Source organism: Arachis duranensis, chromosome 10, assembly GCF_000817695.3.
Source record: "Arachis duranensis cultivar V14167 chromosome 10, aradu.V14167.gnm2.J7QH, whole genome shotgun sequence".
In the NCBI taxonomy this organism is placed as follows: Eukaryota; Viridiplantae; Streptophyta; class Magnoliopsida; order Fabales; family Fabaceae; genus Arachis; species Arachis duranensis.
The window spans coordinates 103832012-103852843 of record NC_029781.3 but is presented as its reverse complement, the minus strand read 5'-3'; the positions used below and the strand labels follow the sequence as shown (position 1 = coordinate 103852843).

At 32.7% G+C, this 20832-nt stretch overlaps 3 protein-coding genes across 3 annotated transcripts; 1 reads left to right on the top strand and 2 right to left on the bottom strand.

Moving 5' to 3' along the window:
* Nucleotides 1–2542: 2542 nt before the first annotated feature.
* LOC127743087 (protein FAR1-RELATED SEQUENCE 7-like) lies at nucleotides 2543–4681 on the bottom strand. The gene is made up of 3 exons (XM_052255738.1): nucleotides 4583–4681; nucleotides 3216–4019; nucleotides 2543–3109 (listed from the first exon to the last, which is right to left on the bottom strand). The coding sequence occupies exons 1-3, from the start codon at nucleotides 4679–4681 to the stop codon at nucleotides 2543–2545; spliced, it is 1470 nt and encodes a 489-aa protein (XP_052111698.1).
* A 7412-nt stretch (nucleotides 4682–12093) lies between these two features.
* Nucleotides 12094–15017, top strand: LOC107471752 (uncharacterized). Its single transcript, XM_016091242.2, has 3 exons — nucleotides 12094–12237; nucleotides 12330–12384; nucleotides 14132–15017. Exon 3 carries the CDS (start codon nucleotides 14132–14134, stop codon nucleotides 14567–14569), a length of 438 nt encoding a protein of 145 aa, XP_015946728.1. The 5' UTR covers nucleotides 12094–12237; nucleotides 12330–12384; the 3' UTR covers nucleotides 14570–15017.
* A 2810-nt stretch (nucleotides 15018–17827) lies between these two features.
* On the bottom strand, nucleotides 17828–18328 carry LOC110276475 (QWRF motif-containing protein 7-like). Its single transcript, XM_021133343.2, has one exon. The coding sequence runs from the start codon at nucleotides 18326–18328 to the stop codon at nucleotides 17828–17830; it is 501 nt and encodes a 166-aa protein (XP_020989002.2).
* Nucleotides 18329–20832: the final 2504 nt, after the last annotated feature.

Genomic DNA, 20832 nt, shown 5'->3' with positions numbered 1-20832 from the left:
ATTGAAAGAGGGTATATGGCCAAAACGAGTGTGTACCCTGCTTGTGACATTTTGCTTTGCCTTCATGGCATATATGTTTGGCTACTTTTGCTTCAGAATGATGTTAACGATAACTAATTATATTTAGTAATGAAGTTATTGCTAGTTTAAAATTAATAGCAGTACCTGCACCCACTCTCCATATGATACCTGCTGATTGAACAAGAAAATGGATAAAAGCTTTCAGCTCACCTTGGGCATGTTAGTTAGGATATGCTATAAGACTAATATCCAATTGTTGGTAAGGAACCTGTGCAGCATTACCATGGTATGAAGTGAAAATCACAAAAAGAGTCTGGGCATACAATTAAGTTGTACTTATAACTTTTAAAGAACCTGGTTGACACCAATGAGGATTTGTTTATTGTAATAGGAACTAAAACCTTTTTGCAACAAAATTTACATGTAAGAAATTTAAGCGTTCATTTTTAGAACACAGAATAATTAGCAATCTTAATTATATCAACAAAATTTAGGAAACAAGCGAGATTAGTTTACTTCTTAATAACGTTATCTAATTTTGTTTAGTATTAATTATTTATTACGAAACTAACATTATAATCTAGATTTTTTGTTTAAAGTTAACTGTTTATTACTAAAGTAATAATATAAAATAAATATAAGAAATATTATTATACATATGCGTAATGAAAATATTCTTTAACTTCAAGATCTCTAAGATAAAGAATTTTTTTTGTCATGATGAAGAGAAAAGTATTGTTAAATTTTTTTATAAATATGTTTGAAGGGGCTTGATTTTTTTCTGAATATTTCATTTATCAGTTTTGCAAGGCAATCAAACTAAAGCTTAGGATTATTTATGATTTACGGACAAAAAAAAAATTTAATATAGGAGAACTTACATTTAAATGAATTGTTATACTAGACATGTATAATAAACACTCACGGTTGACCTTAGCAATATCAGTGGCTTCATGCATCGATTCCGACCGCAGAAGGTCAAAATCATTGGGTAATTGCAGGGAAAATCCAATTTAGCAGCATAATCCCGTGGATAATGGAATTTATAATTCTAATCGACAAGGCAGCATTGGTTGTTACCAATAAAAGGGAGTATGGCCGGAGTCAAACATTCTGGCCGTTAAATAACATATAAACTAGAGTGACCAGTTTATGATTAACAATATCCCCATATGCATACATAAGTTCTCAGAATAAAATGCAGTTTCAGCATAACATCTTCTTCGTTACAGCATAGTTGGAATAACAGCTCACATATCAGTCGACCGTCGTCAGACTTCTCCATTCGAAAATTGGTCCCAAATGTGTCGTATGGGTTGACATGGATTTTGAGGCTGCGTTTTATCTGCGACAACGACGGGTGCCTGTTGCATTGACAAACAAGAACGTCAAACCACAGAACTGTAAACACCAGCATACTGAAATGACAACGGATGGTGTTGAGGCATGAACAATGCAGTGGCTTAGTAATGAGTATGCAATGGGTAATGAGTATACACTTGTTAACATACAACTCAATGGTAAACAAAAAAATAACACATCAAGAATCCCCTACGTGCATTAATTACTATGTTGATTCTCTATACCCACAGACTTATTTTCTGAATATTGGTGATAAAAAACATTGAGACACATAATAATGAAATAACTATTGCTGCTCCAGAACAGTATTAATTTAGTTAAAGGAATTAAGTTGCATCAGTATTGAACCTATTTATAGAGTTAGTTTTATTGGTAACGTGTCATAGTAAAAAGTCCATGCAGGAATAGGTAACGTGGTAACCTTTGATCGCTTGCGTTTATTTATCCCAGCAGGTGATTTATCGTTCCTTGATGAAGGTTGTGCGCCTCCGTTGGGGCATCTAGTCCTCCGGTGCCCTAGCTTCCCGCATGTGCTGCACTTTCTTTTGGTTTTCGGGGCAGACCCACATGCTTGACTCATCCGTCCCGTGCCTTTTGTTCTAACACGAATCGGGTCCTTCACCCCGCAATTTTGTGCTGCTGTGATATCATCCGTTGATGGTCTGAGCCCGTTCTTTATTTCAAGGAAGAGAGCATCACTCAGAAGCTTATTTGAGTAAAGCTTGAAGTCTTCATCACTCATGCAAGCAACGCGCCCTAAACGCTTACATAGTTGGGAGAAAGCACCTAAGCGTGTCCTATAGGTCACACTTTGGTCAGCAGTGTGTTGCTCAACACATTGGTTATGGACCTCCATTTTGGCTGCCTTAGACCACCTGCGCAGCACTAGGCTTTCAGGGATTTCCACTAAGTCAAGCCTAACACACACGGAAAGGATATGCACACAAGGAAGACCAAACGACTCCATACGCATGCAGGTGCAAGTAAATCTGTTCGCGACAGGGTCCCTATAAACCTTCCAATTCATCTCAGGCCTTCGATACTTCTGGAGAGTGTATGCATGAGGGTTCGCAGTGTCATTAATTTCACATATTCTAACGCGAACACACCGTTTCAGGCTATCCCGGAATCTGAGAAACATTTCGCGGGTGAACATCGTCTACCCGGACTTTTCCAGCTCAACAAACTCTGTTTGTAGCACAGGTGTTCCGTACCATGAACGAAATTCTAGCTCGTCCTCGATGTCACGCAGAAAATCCACACACCTTTGAAAATTTCTTACAAATTCTAACACCCCGTACCTGCTCTCGACAAACCTCCCTAGTTTGGCATGTAGTGACTCGCACCTAGAGGTCGTCCGTACTCCAGCAAAAAATCTACCGCGGATGTATGCGGTGGCCCAAGCGTGCTTTTTGGTGTACAAATCCTTAACCCACTCAACCTCCCTAACACCGCACTCGTTGACCATTGCCTCCCAATGTGCTTCGAACTCATCGATTTCCATATCTGCCAACATGCAGTGTCTAAACATTTGTGTGAATCTCGGGTCGCTTATGTTAGCAGTCGCATTCCTCAGCAGATGCCAGGCATACAACCGATGATGTGCATCAGGAAATACAGACTGGATTGCTATCCGCATGGCCGGGTCGCCATCCGTGATGACCGATTGCGGTGCCTTACCTTGCATGCATTCCATAAACTGGCGAAGAACCCAAATATATGACTCCTGCGATTCGCAGGAGACCATTGCTGTTCCAAATACGCATGTCTGGTTGTGATGGTTTACTCCGGAAAAGACTACAACGGGTAGGTTGTACTTGTTGCGGCCATACGTAGCGTCGAATGCTAGCACATCGCCGAAAATCCCATAATCTTCCTGGCAACGACCGTCGCTCCAAAACAAGTTGCATAGGTGTTGCCCTGCCCCCCAACTTGTAACGCCAAAATATTTTCCCATCCATGCCTGCCAGACCTTCCAAGTACCTAATAGCCGCACTTATATCTCCGCCTTGCAGACCTCTCTGTTTCCGTATCTCATTATACATATCTTGCTTTGTGAATGTTACCAGATTAAAACCCCCTAGTTGTGCTGCGAAAGACTCATAAATCTTAGGTATGCTAATCCCAATCTCCCTCATGCTTGTTAGTTGAGCAACTTCTACCTCAGATATCTTCCTGTGTGACCGCAGATAATCAACAAGCTTCCCATACGCAAGTTCGTGGTTATGCTCCTCGACAAAACGCGATACATACCACCTCCCACTACCGTCTTTCCTCTTTATCCTCATCTCCGCCATGCATCCACATCGGGTTACTACCTTATGCTCCCTTTTGCGATCAACCTTTTCCAACCATTTCTTCTCTCGAAATCCTTGCCTATTACAAACAAAAGTGTACCACACGATCTCTCCGGCAGTGTTTCTAACAGTCTTGCCTCGCCGTGATGTAAAGCCCTTTAGTCGGCTGTAATTGTTATAGAAGCCGCCTGCCTCCTGAGGTGAAGAGAACTCCATTTCAAGAACATTTTCTGCTCGCAACCCATCCAAACCCAAAAATCCGGGCAACATTGAAGCCCCCCTTCCTTCCCAATCGGATAACTCAGCATCTTCCTCCACTCTAGTATCAAACATTGTGTCCTGAAAAATTAAGACAAACATTTTCGCTACCAACTACATTAGGTGGAATGAATTCTGTTTAAATATTGCATATCCATGCATATTAACGCTCTTGCCCATCAAAGCCTTTCATTTTAAATTAGTTTCAAAGTAAATTTTGCAAATGCAATGTTCATAGGCACTGACATGGTTATTAATTCAACCTTGAAAACTTGCCCTGAAAAACTCCTTTCAGGATTATAAAATCAATATAATTATAACATTGTCATGTTATAATTTAACATACAGTTTACCCAACCATCATAATGGTTGGCCACAACAAGATCTTCATGCCATTCTATCTAATAAAGGATTTGCTTGTCAACGTTCATTGTCACAGATGTAAGTAGTGCATTTTTCTTTAAAATGTGAAAGTTCGATTTTGCAAACTTAACAAATACTACAGCCACGGCAAACTTAACATAAAAACACCAATCTAGCATTTCTTCAACGCATCAGACTCATCACATCATAGTCACCATTCCCCTCTAATTAGATCCCACTAACACACTATAAAAACAGAATGGCACGTATACCCATCGTACCTGTGGATTCGACCCACCACCGTTGCCCTCCATCCAGTAATCCGCAAGAGGCTCATTCCACATACACGCATCCTTCCAAAACTTGCTACTCGATGCCATTATTACCTAAAAGACAAACATATCAAACTGTAACAAACAATAAACTAGGGATGGCACAAACTTCTTTGGCAAGTTACCTAGATAAAAAAACCCTTACTTTACCGACTCATCTACTATCCAACATGATTCCAACATCCTCACAGTCTCCACTTGCCAACTCCAAACACAGACTTGCAAAAACACCACATGCATTACAACTAGGTCACAGAGAACCAAACACATTCACCACTACCTCCTAACATTGCTACCAATACAGCTACAAACCAAGTTCTCACAAAAAAAATACCGAAGGATTTTACACAAAAAAATAGAATTGTATAAAGCATTCTTTGCAGCAGCAAATTCAGGGGTTTGTCACGGGATTAAGCAACAAACTCGGTAGATTCTTCTTTTTTCACAACACAATTTATGCTCATACACCTAATGAGGTCGACAATGCGGTTAAAACAACACCACCAGAATTTTCAAGGACAACACCACCAGATTTCGGTAGTCAAATTTCCATTATTTCAGTGACAGGTTAAACTTTCGAAAACAAAGTCACGATGGAGAAATTAACTTGAAAACAAAATGAAAATTGCCAGACTGAGTCTCGAAGGTGGACGGACTTACACAGGGCGATGGGAACACCACGTCTACTCACACCCTAAACCCTAGAACTTCAACTCAAACCAACAAATTAAGGCGACTATCATTTTGGCCAACACATTTAATTCTAATAACTTTCAACTGCAAAAACAGCATCCCTTTCAGCTAACACATAACATTACTTCAACAACGATAAAAACATTCGGCTACAGATTCAATATAGGTTAATGAAATCGAAAATTAATTGAAAATAATTTAACATGGCTAAGGGACGCTTACTTGCTCGGATGACTAACGACGGCGATGGTTGATGAGAAACTAAACTGATGGGATAAGCAAAGTGACAACAACCACCACCACCCAACGGACCGGTTGCTGGTTTTGTCTGCTGGCCCTTCCGGGAAAGCAACAGCAGGCAGGCAGCGACTGACTTTCAGAGCCTCACGGCCTACCGCGACGAGCTCCACCCACCACCGGTGACGAACGACCTCCACCCCAAATAAATTTGTCCCCAGTTAAGACCTAACCAATCTGAGGACGCCGACACTATTTCCTCTAATATTTGATCTTCTTAGGCCCACTACTGCCCCGCCAAGAACGTCAACCAAAAAACTCTAGCCCACCAACATTGTACATCGGCTGGCTCAGCTATAAATTGGCTTCAGTTTTTCTTTCAGCTGATGGCACCTACCTACCCCTATGGTGACTTTTAAATTTATTGTAGGGATATAATGGATATTCCATGAGATGCTACAAGACAAAATGTTAACCTTTAACCTGACCGTACATGGATCTTCAGAGTTCCAATAAAGGTGTCTGGACCATTTGAAAAGTTTCCTATAATATTTAGTTATTTAATAAAATAAACATACTTTTCGATACACATTGGCCATGTAATACTTTCCCTATTCGAGTCTTGTTAGGGAGGCAAATCACTTATTTATACAATGTGTATAATAGATTATATGTGATCTAAAATTTTAATATCATATCATGATATCACTTATTTTAGAATTTTACGCTGATAGAGAAAGATAACTAATGATTATATCTTTAATACTTCTTAAACCTCCATTGTATGTATTATATAAATATTTCATTGACTTCTCATACTTTTCCTATTTAATTTGGTCTTTAAATTTGTATATAAATTTTAATTTAATCTTTAAAATTTTAATAATTTTTATTTAGTTGCTAAATTTTACAAGTATAACTCATATTTATTTTTGAAATAATTTTTAATGTACAAATATTAACAAAACGTTATAATATATAATTAGATACCACACTAATTCTATAAAATGATGTCATTTTGGTTTTAGCATTTAAATCATCTAAAAATAATATTATAAGCAGTGTTTATTAAAATTTTATTTAGCAAAACAAATAATAAGATACCATTTTGCATTATATTATAAGTTTTAGTATGATATTTGACCGTTTACATCAACGCTTATTTATACTAAAAATCATTTCAAAAATTAATATGATGAACGTTTATAAACTTTAGAGATTAAATAAAAATAATTAAAATTTTATAAATTAAATTAAAATTTGTTTGCAAATTCAGGACTAAATTGAATATTAACTCTACATTACCTGCTTAAGTTTATGTGACCCTATTTATGTATATGTAAATGACTCTTTTTATTTTTAATATAATGTCTCTTTTGTATTTTTGTTATATCATGAAAATGAGGAGTTATTATAAAATTATAGCGGACCATTTAAAAAATTCAAATCAGATTTGGATGTTAAAAATTTGAAAATCAGACTGATATGTATCATTTATTAAAATAACAAAAATTTAAAGATTGAATTTATGCTTGTAGTTTTTTTTTTAAAATAAAAAGTTAGAAGATTAAATATGTATTGTTATAGATTTTTTATTATTTAAATTATAAATTTAAGAGTCAGATTTATATATTCATAAAATCTTATCATGAAATATAACTCTCAACTTTCTTATCTTCATATATATATAAAAAAAAATCAACCTACCCATATGTCCATAACATTAGATAACACATTATGTTTGTCCTAGTATCTTAGCGGGTACTATTTGTTCATTAAACTCAATGTTATTGGTTATTTTTAATATTACATAATAAACAAAAAATTATAGTTTAGTGAGTAAAAAATGTATAACAATTAATTTTAAAGGACTTTTATAATAATAATTATTATAAAAATTATATGAAGATTACATGCAAAAAGGCTCATATCAAGTTTACATGATTTTAAAATTTTTCCAAATGCCAATATTGGGCTCCATTATTTTTTGGATAAGATACACTTGAATGCTTTTCTCCTTCTCCTGTAAGAATATGGAAAAGGACAAAAAGGGGAAAAAAACTTAAATTAGAGATAAATAAATAAATCAGTTTTGTTATTAGAAAAATAATTTTTTTAATTACTAATTAGACAACAAAATAGAATATGTGAAAGGTTAAAAGAGGAAAGTTTCTTTCTTTTAAAACAAATAACTATTAATTGATTATTGATTGAAGAAAATTAATTCTCAATTTTTCCTAAATAACTTGTCATAGATTAACCTACTATATACCTAAAGGAAAATAGAAGAGAAATTTGGTGCACAATTTTGTTTCTTAAAATATCTATTATTATGTATAATCTGTAAAAATATATATATATATATATATATACTCAGTAATGTCTAAAATTTAACACATGACTTGTTAGTTTGATCATAAGATATTTACCATCTAATTAACTAACACACATTTAATTAATAAAAATTATCATCCAAATACAATTTAGAAAATGCTCCCTTCACTCTTCGTTTAGAAATTGTTTACTCTATATTCCCTATTTTACTTTTGTGTAGAAGTATGATCTGCAATTAAAAATTATCCTGCGAAATAATAAGACTATGTTTGGTTTGTATTTTTATTTTTTATTTTTATTTTTTAAATTTTTTTATTTTTTAAATTTTGTATAAAAAAAACAGAAAGTAAAAATAAAAAATAAAATTTTATTATTTTTACTATTTATTTTATAAAATTTAAAAAATAAAAAATAGTAAAAATAAAAGCAAAAAATAAAAAACGCAAATCAAACGCACCTAATAATTTAACAATGCTTAGAAAAATGCTAATGCTATCGCCTATCAATCTGGTGCTTTAATTTCGTGAGCAATATGCATTTAAATAGATCCTTTTTATTTGGTTTTTTTAATGGGGATTTAGTTATTGAAATTAAAAATAAGTAAAGGTGGTTTAGGCTTACCATTAAAGTAGTAATCATTGGAACTACCTCCATAAGATCCTGTAAGTACTCTTCTTCCTGTTTTGATGTTGTAATTAGTTCCGTAACTTGATAAAGAATTCGTTCAACCTGCTACATTCACAATAATTCTATGATTAATCCTTCTATGTAACAAAATTTTATTATCATATTATTATTATTTATGCACTCATGTACTATACTACTATATATAATGGCAAATAATGAAAATGTTTTAGTGCACAAATTTTTGCTCCTAAATAACTTTCGTTATACATGTTTGTAAAAGAAATATATTTTTAAAATTTTAAAATTTGAGCTAAAAAAACTCTTAATTCTAGTTTTAAAGGAACATTTATTATTATTATTATTATTATTATTATAAAAAAAGAAGAATTGAACCTGAGCTTGGAATTTCATGATCAATTGTTCAACGTGGTCCATTACGTCAATGGCAGTGTTCAAGACTTCAGAGACAGACACAGTGTCAACCTGTAAAGAATATGTAATTAAAAAAGTATTGGGAGTCCACATTTTTTAATTAATAAATCAACGAACAATTGAATATTTAAAGAAAATTCAAAATTTAAAATAATAAATTCATCCAAAATTCAAATAAAAAAATTTAAAAGTAAAACAAAATAAAACTAATTTAGAATTTAGAAATTAAAATTTAAAATTTATAATTTAAGATGGTCGGATGGGATGGCCAAAAGTGGCTAGCCATGGTGACCCGAGTAATAGCTACTAGTGGGTAATAAATTATAATGCTAAAAAAAATTAAAAGAGTAATTTTAAATATATTATTTTATTTTTGTTTATTTTATTTTGTTTTATTGAGTCTTTTTGTCTAATCCAATTATTATTGGTTGAAAATATACAATTAAATAAAAAAAGATATACTATATATATAACTATTTAGACATTTACAAGTTTTATTATACATTTTGATCTTATAGGATGCTCAATTTTATCTCGCTAAAATCTAGTTATAAATTTATAATGAAATACAAATTTTTGTTTTGCCAATTTATATGTCAAAAGTCTAAAACACGTATTACAATAATAAGTGTAAAAAATTCAACACATTTTTTACCATCTAATTTAGTAAATTTTTTTTAGTAAAATTCCAATTCAGTCCCTAACCATTTTGTTAATTTTTTTTTGTCTCTTATCGATTGAAAAATGATATTGCGGCTTCTACTTATTTTTGTCAAACATTCTATTCTTTTCGTTAATATTTCTATCAAAAGCTAACAAATTTTGTCTATGTATCACGTCTTCTACTGTGTCATCAATATGCTGCAGTAAAATAGGATAATTAAACCCTTAAAGAAAATTTAGAAAATACTTAAACTCCTAACTAATTTAAACATAGACACATACATCCATAATAAACTATAAAGTAGAATAACTACCCCTAAATTTCAAGTCATGGTATCTGTTATTACAATGGTTGTTGGTCTTAATTGGTAGTAACCTTAGTTTCTTACTTCTTTTTCTCCTTCTTATTATGTTACAGAGATTTTATTTGATGATATGTACAAAAAAAAGGAGATTTTTTTATGACATGTACAAGAAAGGGTTGGTCTTAAATGGTGATACTTTTACCACTTTAATTAATAGACAATAATTTTTAGATAATGATCAATCAAGGCATTAGTTCGGATGTGATAACGTACAATGCACTAATCAATGATCCTTGTAAAGATTTGCAATTTGAAGAAAGTTAAAAAATTTGTACATACGATGAGTGGGAGAGATTTAAAATCTGACAAAATCACGTTCACAACACTAATAGTTGAATATTGTAAAGATGGGACATGAAATTTATATTAAAAATCAAGAAGAGAATAATTGAAAGGGATTGAGCTTAATGAGTTAGTTTTTATTGCGCTCATATCAAGACCTTGCAGAAAAAAAAAAGGAGGAGCAAGGAATTGAGGCCGTGACTAACTAAAGCTACCAATCAATGCAGCCATGACTTGTTGAAATTTAGAGATATTTGTCCTACTTTATAGTTCACTATGAGTGTATTTATATTTAAATTAATTAGGGATTTAATTATTTCTTAACATTTTTTTCAAGGATTTAATTGTCTTATTTTACTGTAATGTATTACTGACACGACAAAAAAAATCTAGAATGATTTCTTGACACATCATTATTAGGAGTCACAATATCATTTTCGAATCAATGTAGAGCAGAATAGGAGTTAGCAAAATGTTTCTCGACTCAACCTGATCGGGTAAGGTTGCCAACTCGATTCGCAGCGAGTAGGATATCGTGTGGGTAGGGGTGCACATGGGTCGGGTGAAGCCGGGTTTGATGTGACCCAAACCCGACCCGAAATATTCACCGGGTCTATCTATTAGACCCGAACCCGGCCCTAGACCCGATGAAACCAAGATACTTTCGGGCCATAATTATACCGGGTGAAAACCGGGCCGTTAACATTACATTACGTTGATACCTTCTTGTAAGCTAGTATGTAAAAAAATTCAAATTTATAAGACTCCAACCATTAGTTAACATGGTAAAATTCACTTAGAAAAATATAACAAGAACCAACCCTTCTTCAAAATTAAAGCATAACCACAATCAATACTAAAGCATAACCACAATCAATACTAATATTGTCTAATAATACTAAATATTTAAATCAATACAAATAACACAATCTTATGTATTAGTCTAAAGTCTTATGCATTCTAAACATAAAACATTAATTTATAGTCTTATAATGACTAATAACACAAAATATTAAGGTTTACAATACTTAAATTCCACTTAAGAATAGTCATGATCTATCACTAATAACACAAAATATTAATTGTGTGTGATGACCAGGCCACCGGGCCGACTTCGGGTGACCCGAGCCATGGCCCAAACCCGACCCGAAATAATGACCGGGTCTATTTTTGAGACCCGTACCCAACCCTAGACCCGATGAAATCACACCAAATTAGTCCCTAAAGTGTTCGGGACCGGGCCGGGCCTTCGGGCCGGGCCGGATCTGTGCACCCCTAAGTGTGGGTAGGGTTCTTATGCGGATCAGATAGGATGTGGGTTGAGTTTGAAACCCGCACCCTACCTGGCTTCTCACTAAATATAAAAAATCTTTAACTACTAAGAAAAAATTATTAATTAATAATTTATTTTTTTTACATAAAAACCAGTCCTATTTTAAATTATTATCGAATTATATAATAATGTTACATATTTTTTTATAATTTGTAGGTAGGATCAGATACCTACCCATTAAAAATTAGTATTGAACTCAATTCACAAATAAAATAAAGTTGAATTTATATAAAAAATTTTAATTCGCAAATAAAATTAAGGTTGAATCCAATCATTAAGCTATTTATCCTTGTCACTGTTATATTTATTAGAATAGATTTTCTCAATTTTTTTAATAATTAAGAAAATAAATATAATCTCTCACCGTTATACTGATAAAAAATTAAAAATTACACTTTATATTATCAATTTTTTTACCAATTAAAAAGATCCATTCCCCTATATTTACGAGCATCCTTGGTCTCATTTAACTTCAGTAATTATTTACAGATTTATCTTCTTCCTCTGAAAGCGACCAAAATAACCTCCAAAAATTCATGAAAAACCACTTTTGTGTACAAATCACCATGGGTTTCACGATGCTCCTCTCACATCCATGAAAGAAAAATACACATCACCTCTTCTCTCCTTTCGCTCACGTGAGTTTCTCTCTTCACTCCTTGAAATTTCACTTCAAGAATAAAGGATCTTGTAGTTGAACTAGCTAAATATTATTACAATTTCTTTGTAGGAATTCTTGCAAGTTTAAGGTACTTTGATCAAGCTCCAAGCCATTGGTACTGAAGGTAGGGGTTGACTGGAAGTTCATTGCATCATTTGTGTTCAAAGCTCTAATTAGGGTTCTATTTGGGATTTTATCTAATTTTGTGGTTGCATGTTGAAATTGATGTTGCATGCGTTATTGTGTATGTGATTGTAGTTGTATTTGTGAGTCATTGATGGCATTGGAGCTTGCTTAGTTGTAATTGCATGTTTGAACGCTAACATCCCGCATTAACACATCAGTGGCTGACTCCATGGCTTGAACATGTGACCTTCAGGTCATACAGAGACAACTTAACCGTTGCTCTAAGGCTTCTCTTCGAAACCTGACCAAGTAAATAGTCACAAAATAGGTCATGGCTAATTGACCTAATCCTTGTCCTAACCTAAGAGGGGAACTTAAACCCAAAATACAAGTTATTATGTCATGAAATTCTAATTAGGCCCAGTTTGGTTAAACAATTTAATTAAGCTCTTTTTGAAATGTGCTTATAAAAGTAGCTTATAAATAAGTTATTTTGTATTTGGGTTTTTAGGTCCGAAAGTGCTTATTTATAGAAATGTGATAAAAAGTAATAGTATTATAAGAGAAGTCATTTTTTTTAATTTCTTTATAAGTTCCTAAATATTTTCTTAGAAAGTTGTAATTTGGTTTTGAAAATTGTACCAAACATTAATACTACTACTTTTCATAAGTTAAAAACTCGAAAAAAATTACTTTTAAAGCTTTCCAAACGGGCTCTTAATTAGGTTTAGAACCTTGAACTAAGTAAATATCTTCTAACACACTAATGATATCACAATGGTCTATATGGACCATAAAAGGGGCCAAAGTGGTCCATTAGTCAAGACACATTAAAACACATCCGAAACACTTGAAACTTAGAGCAATAAGGGCCAAGAAACCATATGATGACAGAATTACCCTTTTACCCCTATGATGGAAAATAGCTTAAAAGGTGAAGGATAAAAAGGGGATAATCCTTAGTCCCCTGTTCAATCCTAACAAGGTTTGGCATAACTATTAGTCTACTACCCTCTAAAAATGGGGTCCATTAAGGTCTCCAAAAGTATCAAAAAGACAAAAGGTTATGACAGTTATGACAGAAGATTTATGAAAATATGCTTTTGAATATTCTGAGTTTATGACTTAATTTCTAATGAGTGTTAGAGCCAAAAATCATGATGATGCCACTGAGGCACTGAAGGTTCTAAGATGTGAAAACTAAAAGACGAATGATCAAGGGAACTTTGGTTTATGCTTAACTATGCTGATTGGTGGCCAGTCATATTATAAGGTCGGGCTGGTGAAATGATTAACACTAACGAGGACTGTGGCATTGACCTACTCATAGTGGGGACAAAAGTTTCCACCTTGCTCACACTTGGCTATCATGGTGGCTTTTGGCAATAAAGAAAAATGAGCTCATGACTAAAATGACAAGGAATACACCATCTGTTTGCATTCCTTGTGTGATATTTTACTTAAAATGTGATTGGGAACGTGTATGTGCTTGTTTGATGAATGGTTGTTAAGGCCACAATAATGTAAAGTGTTTTCTTAAAAGACATCTGTTTCAGTCAATCCCTTGGTAATATACAAAACCTAGTTTAATTAGATTATTAATGGTAAAAAGCGCGTTGAATGAATCTTTGGAAGCAAATGGAGATGGTAATGATGACATGATATAATCATAGCACCACTTATTACTCCTATAGAGATTTTATACTAGATTCTTACCCTGTGGTTGTTTTTCATGTTATTCTTAGATGGGCTCGATGATCACAATCACTGAGTTTCCCGATGGCATGTGGCACTACGATCCTGTATCCGGATCTTTCATGATGGGTCCTTTTGTAACCCATTCTTATTTCTTTAATCATCCATTTGCCATACCTCTTATGAGCCCCCTGTTCAATCCATTGAACCCTTTTGGTGATGGCATCGGATTCCCAGTGCCGATAGTAGTTCCGATGGGACCGCCTCCTCCTGGGTTTGGACCACAGCCCCCTCCTGGATTTGGAGGTCCTGCCCCTGAAGTTGGGCAGCAGCCACCTGCTTCTGTGCCTGAGCAGCCTCCACCTGCTGATGATGACCAAATTGCGCCCCACGCCGATGGGCATATCTCTAGTCCGGAGAGTGGTTTATCTAATATTACTGGTTCAAGTGCTGATGACTATGGGCAGGTCCCCAGTCCACTTCACTAAAGACTGGTTGATGCAAACTTTTTGGTTACTGATGCAGGATAGGATAGTGGCGCTGTTTTCCCTCTGCCTTCACTTTCCATGGGCTTAGGTCTTATCTTTTGAATAGCCCTTTTTGGAGGGAATAGGACGTTATTCTACTTCATATAGCCGAAGTCCGAAGTCCTGCATAGGGTCTGCTGCTGCGTTGGTCGGACGGCGTAATCTAACTGATATTTTGGGTAATTGTACATATAATGCTATACTAATGAATTTGTGGTACTCTATATAGCTATGGTGTGTATGCTTCCTTATAATGGCGCTGAGACAACATTGTGATTTGTAGTGCAGATGATGTTGTTGAAACTTATATGACATCTCAGTTATATTATGGTATAGGTGTGGCATGTCTAATTGTCTTGTATGATACTTATGATACTACTTGGTAATGATGTTTTTATGTTATCTTGTATAGGAGGTTCTTTACTTTGGAATAAAATGCTTATATCCAAACAAACAAACATGTTTTCTTTTATTTTTGCTGTCGTTCAACTTCTATACTACTCAATTAAAGAGGTATTTCCTCTAAAATCTTAACCAAACAAACCCAATTTTCATTAAAGGTTTTGCAATCTTTTTGTGGGTAGGGGTAGGACTGACTATTCAAAATTAGAATTACTAAAATATAAAAGTATTGGGCAAGCAAAATACTTTATGAACACTAAAAATTAATTGCGAAATAATCAATGTGTTATTTCAATGTGTTTCACTATAAAAATAATCAATGTGTTATTTCATAGCAAAATAATCAAAGTTGTTTATAACAAGATAATCAAGATTTTTTTAATAAAGAAAAAGGATCTTCTAAAACGAAGAGAATTAAAGTGTTAATAATCCAATAGTAATTAGACTTTTATTTTTTTATTTTATATTTTTTTTTTCAATTTAAAGGATTTTGATCCGTTATTGAGGTGACAACTCTTTTGAATATTGTCTTTTTAGGGGGTCTTGCATCCCTTCAGATTCGGGTATTGCTTGTTCCTATCTTTCCTTTTATTACGAGCTTGTTAAAATAAATAAATAAATAAATAACGAGTCAATAAAGTATGTACCTTAAGATAGTTAGACAAAGGCAATGTATTGGATAGTGCTACCAACTTCCTCTCCAATCTCCCAATTGATTCTTGATTTCTTCTCTCCAATTTTTCCCATTCATTAAGAAAGGGAAGTTGCGGAATCACTATATGATAAAGCTTGAGCAAGTGTTTGACATTTTGTAATTCAGTTTTCTTTTGTATTATCGCCTTTCTTATTCGGAGAGTTCGAAACCGTACAGAAAAGAGTTGCATCTGAAATTAATAGGAAAACAACTAAGAAGCATCACTTGTTTGATAGGATTATTGAAGCAAAACTATGAAGCAAATCTCATCTAATAAATATCGAATATCGACTATGCTACTTGTACACTAAAATCAGTCAGCAGTATAAAATATATGTTAAAATATAAATACACATTAAAAATAAATTAAACTATACATGTATTTATACACAAATATATTAATAGTTGATTTTAATAATTAATTTCAGTATATAAATACTATTTTTGAATAAATACACAGAAGTTGATATCTAAGGTTGAAATCCACTTAACACCAATTAAGTTTATGTCTTAGCAAATTGTACCATCTTATAGCTTTTATATATTATTATTTTCATTACTCCAAATATCCTATCATGTAAGGATTAATATTCTCTAAAGTGAAAAAATTGGTAAATTAGTAAAATAAAAAATTAATCTATCTTAAATTAAGATAATAATGTGTCATCTTTTATGAAAATTATAAAATTAATAATTAATCTTTTACTTTATTAGTTTATTAATTTTTTCATTTTAAGTTTTCTTATTCAATTATATGTCTAATTTCAACCGAAATTATTCAATAAATTCTAAATTTCTAGTATCAACGTAAAATATTTTTTATGAAAAATGTTAGAAAGTCAGCATTTTTAATGGGAAAAGAAAATAGAAAGTTGACTAATATTGGTTTAAATGTAATATACAGATGTAAGAAAAAAATATTGATTATTGAATAGTTTATTATATTTAGTAATAGAAATGACAATAGATTTTCAAATCAAAGTACATACACAATCATTCACTATAATATCTAGTTAGTTATTTTTGAAAAATGTAGTAAATTTGTAAATTTCTTTTTTTTTTCTTACAAGAAAAAATATAGTAGAATTAGTAAAATATGAATTATTCATATAGAAATAGTATTTGGATTTTGGAGGAGAAGATAAACTGTGAATACGAAACTCTAAATTTAAACGAGATATGCACAAAATAAAACGAAGTCTAAACACTAAACTATAATAAGCTCATATGCATAATTACTATTCACTATCACTATAATACATTAACACTATTCACTATCAAAATAATTTTACAATAATGATAAAAAATTATTAACATTAACTAATTAAAAGTTAACTGATATATTTTTGGAAAAGTATAGAGTACCAACATATTATTTGTCAATTTATTGTCAACAATAATTAATTGAAAGATGCTCTTATAAAGGCGCTTAAAATGTCTTTTTGTAAAAACGCTTACGTTTTGCATTATTATTTGAAGTATTAATGAATTGGTTATTTTAAATTTTTTAATAAATTAGAATAAACTAGTTTTTTTATAACAATAATAATAAATCTAATTTTTTTAGAGATTTAATTGTATTTTTAAATTTTTAGAGATTTAAATGTCTACAAAATAAAAAATCAGGGATATATTTGTTTTTTATTAAAAAATTTAAAGATATACGGCTTAGATTGTGTAATTCGATCGGATCAAATTAGGGCTAATAATTATAATACAAACAATTGGGTTTATTATTATTGCTAAAATAAATCAATTTTGTTCTGGTTTATTAAAAAATAAATTATTAACTAGTTTAATAAAAATGTCTAATAATAATATGACACATGTAAACGTCTTAAAAAATATATTTTTAGTGTTTTTATTAAAGTGGCATCCTAATTAATTATTATATTTTAAACACATATATAAAGAGACACATTCAGAAAATATATCTATAAAAATACTTCTATTAAATACGACTATAAAAAAGACATTTTTATTATTAGACACATTCACAAAAATACTTTCATTAAACACAATTATAAATAAAAATTGGCAGATGTTGACAGAAATGCGGTAGCGGAATTCTATTTTTTTACAAATTTTTTTAAAAGGCTAATTAATGTGTCAATATTGGTGATTTAGAAGTTAGAACAAACCTCGGCTACAGTTTTGATACGAGCCATGGCAAATTGAGCTCTAGCATTGATAAACCGCCACTGTAGAAGCCTGTTATGCAAAATCTTAAACCTATGGTATCCTTCTTCTTCAATTGGCGAAGATTTTCTTTGCTTCAAATAATTCAACACCTTGCTGGTCACGCTTCGCCTGCCGCCGCCACCATTGGCTTTTGCCGGAGACTCAGACGCCTTTGCGACAAATGGAGAGCCAAGAGATGACCTTCCCGGCGACATCGCCCACGCAGAAGGCACCTTCTTCATCATGCCTGGTGACGTGGCACCCGAGCTACTTTGCGCTGTTCTTGACGATCTTGATGATGTTGACTTTGAACGGTTATTGCCGCTGATGAATCTTTTGCTACTCGAGCTGACCGACAACCTCCGTGAAGATCTGTCGTTGGCCGTTATGGCTATGGCTGGCGCGCTTCCACTTCTGCTCCGGACAAGCTGCGGTGCCGCCATAACTTGGCTACGGTGAGAAGGAAGAGTGCCACGTACGTCACGGAAAGTGTTATCCATTGAAGAGATATATACTATGTATTTCGCGCGGTTTACCGTTATAACCGTCACACACACATATATATAGCTGATCTCGTGAGTTGGTGAGCCGAGATTGAACTTGAATTTGAGCTCATAAATTAAATAAGACGAGCTTAAACTTGGATAAGATCAACTCATTAGTTGGTGAGCTGTATATATAATTTTAGGGATAAGTATTGTTTTGATCCCTAACGTTGAGAGTTAGAATCGAAATCGTCCCCATCGTAATTTTGGATTTAAAATCATCCTTAACGTTTTTTTGCATTAAAATCGTCCTTTTTAATAAAATTTTTTATGTTATTCCTAAACTACCCCTACTTTAATAATAAAAGTTATAAAATTTTAAAAAATAAAAGAAAACGCGTGGTGGGGGGGAAGAAAACGCGTCCGGGGGAAAGAAAAGGGTATACGAAGGGGGAGGGGAGAGAAGAGAAAGGGGAAAGGGGAAGGGAAAAGGGAGAGGGGGACGACGCCGGCGCCAGCGAAGTTTGGAGTTGCCGTCCCCGTCGTCGAAAGAAAGGAGAGGGGCTGCGACGGGAGAGAAAAGAAGAGGGAAAGGAGACCACGCCACTAGGGCTCGCCGCCGTCGATGCTGTCGCGTCGTCCTCATAAAACTACGCCGCTGAGCCGTCGCCACCGATTCGACCACGCCGCTGTTTCGTTGGTTCTGCTTCTTCTGTTTTTGCATCTTCTGAGTTTGCTTCTGTATCTTCTGGGTCTACTCTGCTTTCGCATCTTCTGCTTCGTCTTCTACTTTCTGCTTCTGCTTGAGTGCTTCTGCTTCTACATCTTCTTTGTTGAAATTGGATTTAATTTGTTGAATCTGATTTTGATTTGTTGAATATAGATTTGATTTGTTGAATCATTGTTGGTTTTCTTGTTTTGATTTCTGAATTGTTGTTGATTGATTTTGTTCTTTTTTTATTTCTGAATTGTTGTTGGTTTTGTTGAATCTGGTTTTTGTTGTATTTTTAATTTGTTAATGGAAGAAGTTGTTGTTGTTTGGTGTTCTTGGTATTGGTGTTGGTTGGTGTTGGTGGTGGTGGTGGTGGTTGTGGTGGTGTTGGTGTTGGTATTGGTGGTGGTGTTGGTGCTGGTGCTAGTGGTGGTTGTGGTGGTGCTGTTGGTGTTGGTGGTGGTGGAGGAGGAGGTAATTGTACTGGTAGTCGTGAGGGTTTTTTTGTCCAAAAAAATTAAAAGGATGATTTTAATACGAAAAAAAAAACGTTAAGGTTGATTCTAAATCGAAAATTACGTTGGGGACGGTTTCGAATCTGACCCTCAACGTTAGGGATCAAAACAATACTTATCCCATAGTTTTACATATATATTAATGTTCTTAATTGTTTAAAATTTTATAATCATTTTTCGTATATAATTTTGATGTAGGATATAAATAAAAAATTTATAATTGATAGATAGATAATATATTAAATTTATTTTTTAAAATATTTTTTAATAATATATAAAATTGATCTTTTTAAATATATATAAGTTATAATTTATTGATATAGAATTATAGATTATATTCCTATTATTTAAGTCAACTCGTGAACTCGAGAGTTTTCGTTACGTCGAGTTTGAGCTTACGAAATAGGTTCGATTGTTAATGAGTCGAGCCGTGAGCCAAGTTTAATTTTCGTGAGTCAAGTTTCAGCTTGGTCTAACTCAACTCAGCTCCGCTCACTTTCAACCCCTAATATATAGTCCCTACTCAAATTAAAATGCTAAAAATATCTTTTAATGAAGAATTTTATGTTAAAATGTATTTTATTTGTTTAATTATATTTTTTTACAAAAATATTTTTATAATATATCAAAATTAAATTTTACCTATAATTTATTATTCAATAATAAAAAACAAACATTTTTATATAAAGACAATTATAAATTGAGAGAGAGAGAGAGAGAGAGTCACTTTTGACTTTTGATGTTGGAAGCACGTTGATGAGGAAACAAGAAAGTTGGGTACATGCACACACGTTTGCCCATATAAAAATGAAACGAAATTAAGGGTTGTTGGCGTAAATTATAATTCTTGATGTATTAATTAAACGATAAGTTATTATTGGGTATTTATAATAAAGTTATTTTAGTATATGTGATATAAATTAATTAAAAAATAATTTTTATTTTTTTAAAAATATTTAATAATAATTTATAAAAAAGGTCGGAATCAAATGTACTAATAAATATAGAGGACTAGTAGATTATGTAATTTGTAGTCATTAATTAGCTATTAATAATATTTTTAATGATATGAGATTACATTTAATAATATAATATTATTCAATTTTTTTTTATGGTTAAGTATTAGATAAAATTTAATAAAAGTGCTGAAATTCTAGACTTTCTCATAAATATATTGTATAGCAGATATTAGGTTATAAACTATTTGTGTGATTTCAACTAATTTTACTTTTATT

What these genes read in the sequence shown, in the direction of transcription:
- LOC127743087 (XM_052255738.1), bottom strand. Translation starts at nt 4,681, where the DNA reads ATGGCATCGAGTAGCAAGTTTTGGAAGGATGCGTGTATGTGGAATGAG. An exon ending in GTGGTGGGTCGAATCCACAG is followed by an intron (nt 4,020 to 4,582) that starts GTACGATGGGTA and finishes TTAATTTTTCAG; the next exon opens with GACACAATGTTTGATACTAG. An exon ending in GTGCTAGCATTCGACGCTAC is followed by an intron (nt 3,110 to 3,215) that starts GTATGGCCGCAA and finishes TGCGAATCGCAG; the next exon opens with GAGTCATATATTTGGGTTCT.
- LOC107471752 (XM_016091242.2), top strand. Translation starts at nt 14,132, where the DNA reads ATGGGCTCGATGATCACAATCACTGAGTTTCCCGATGGCATGTGGCAC.
- LOC110276475 (XM_021133343.2), bottom strand. Translation starts at nt 18,328, where the DNA reads ATGGCGGCACCGCAGCTTGTCCGGAGCAGAAGTGGAAGCGCGCCAGCC.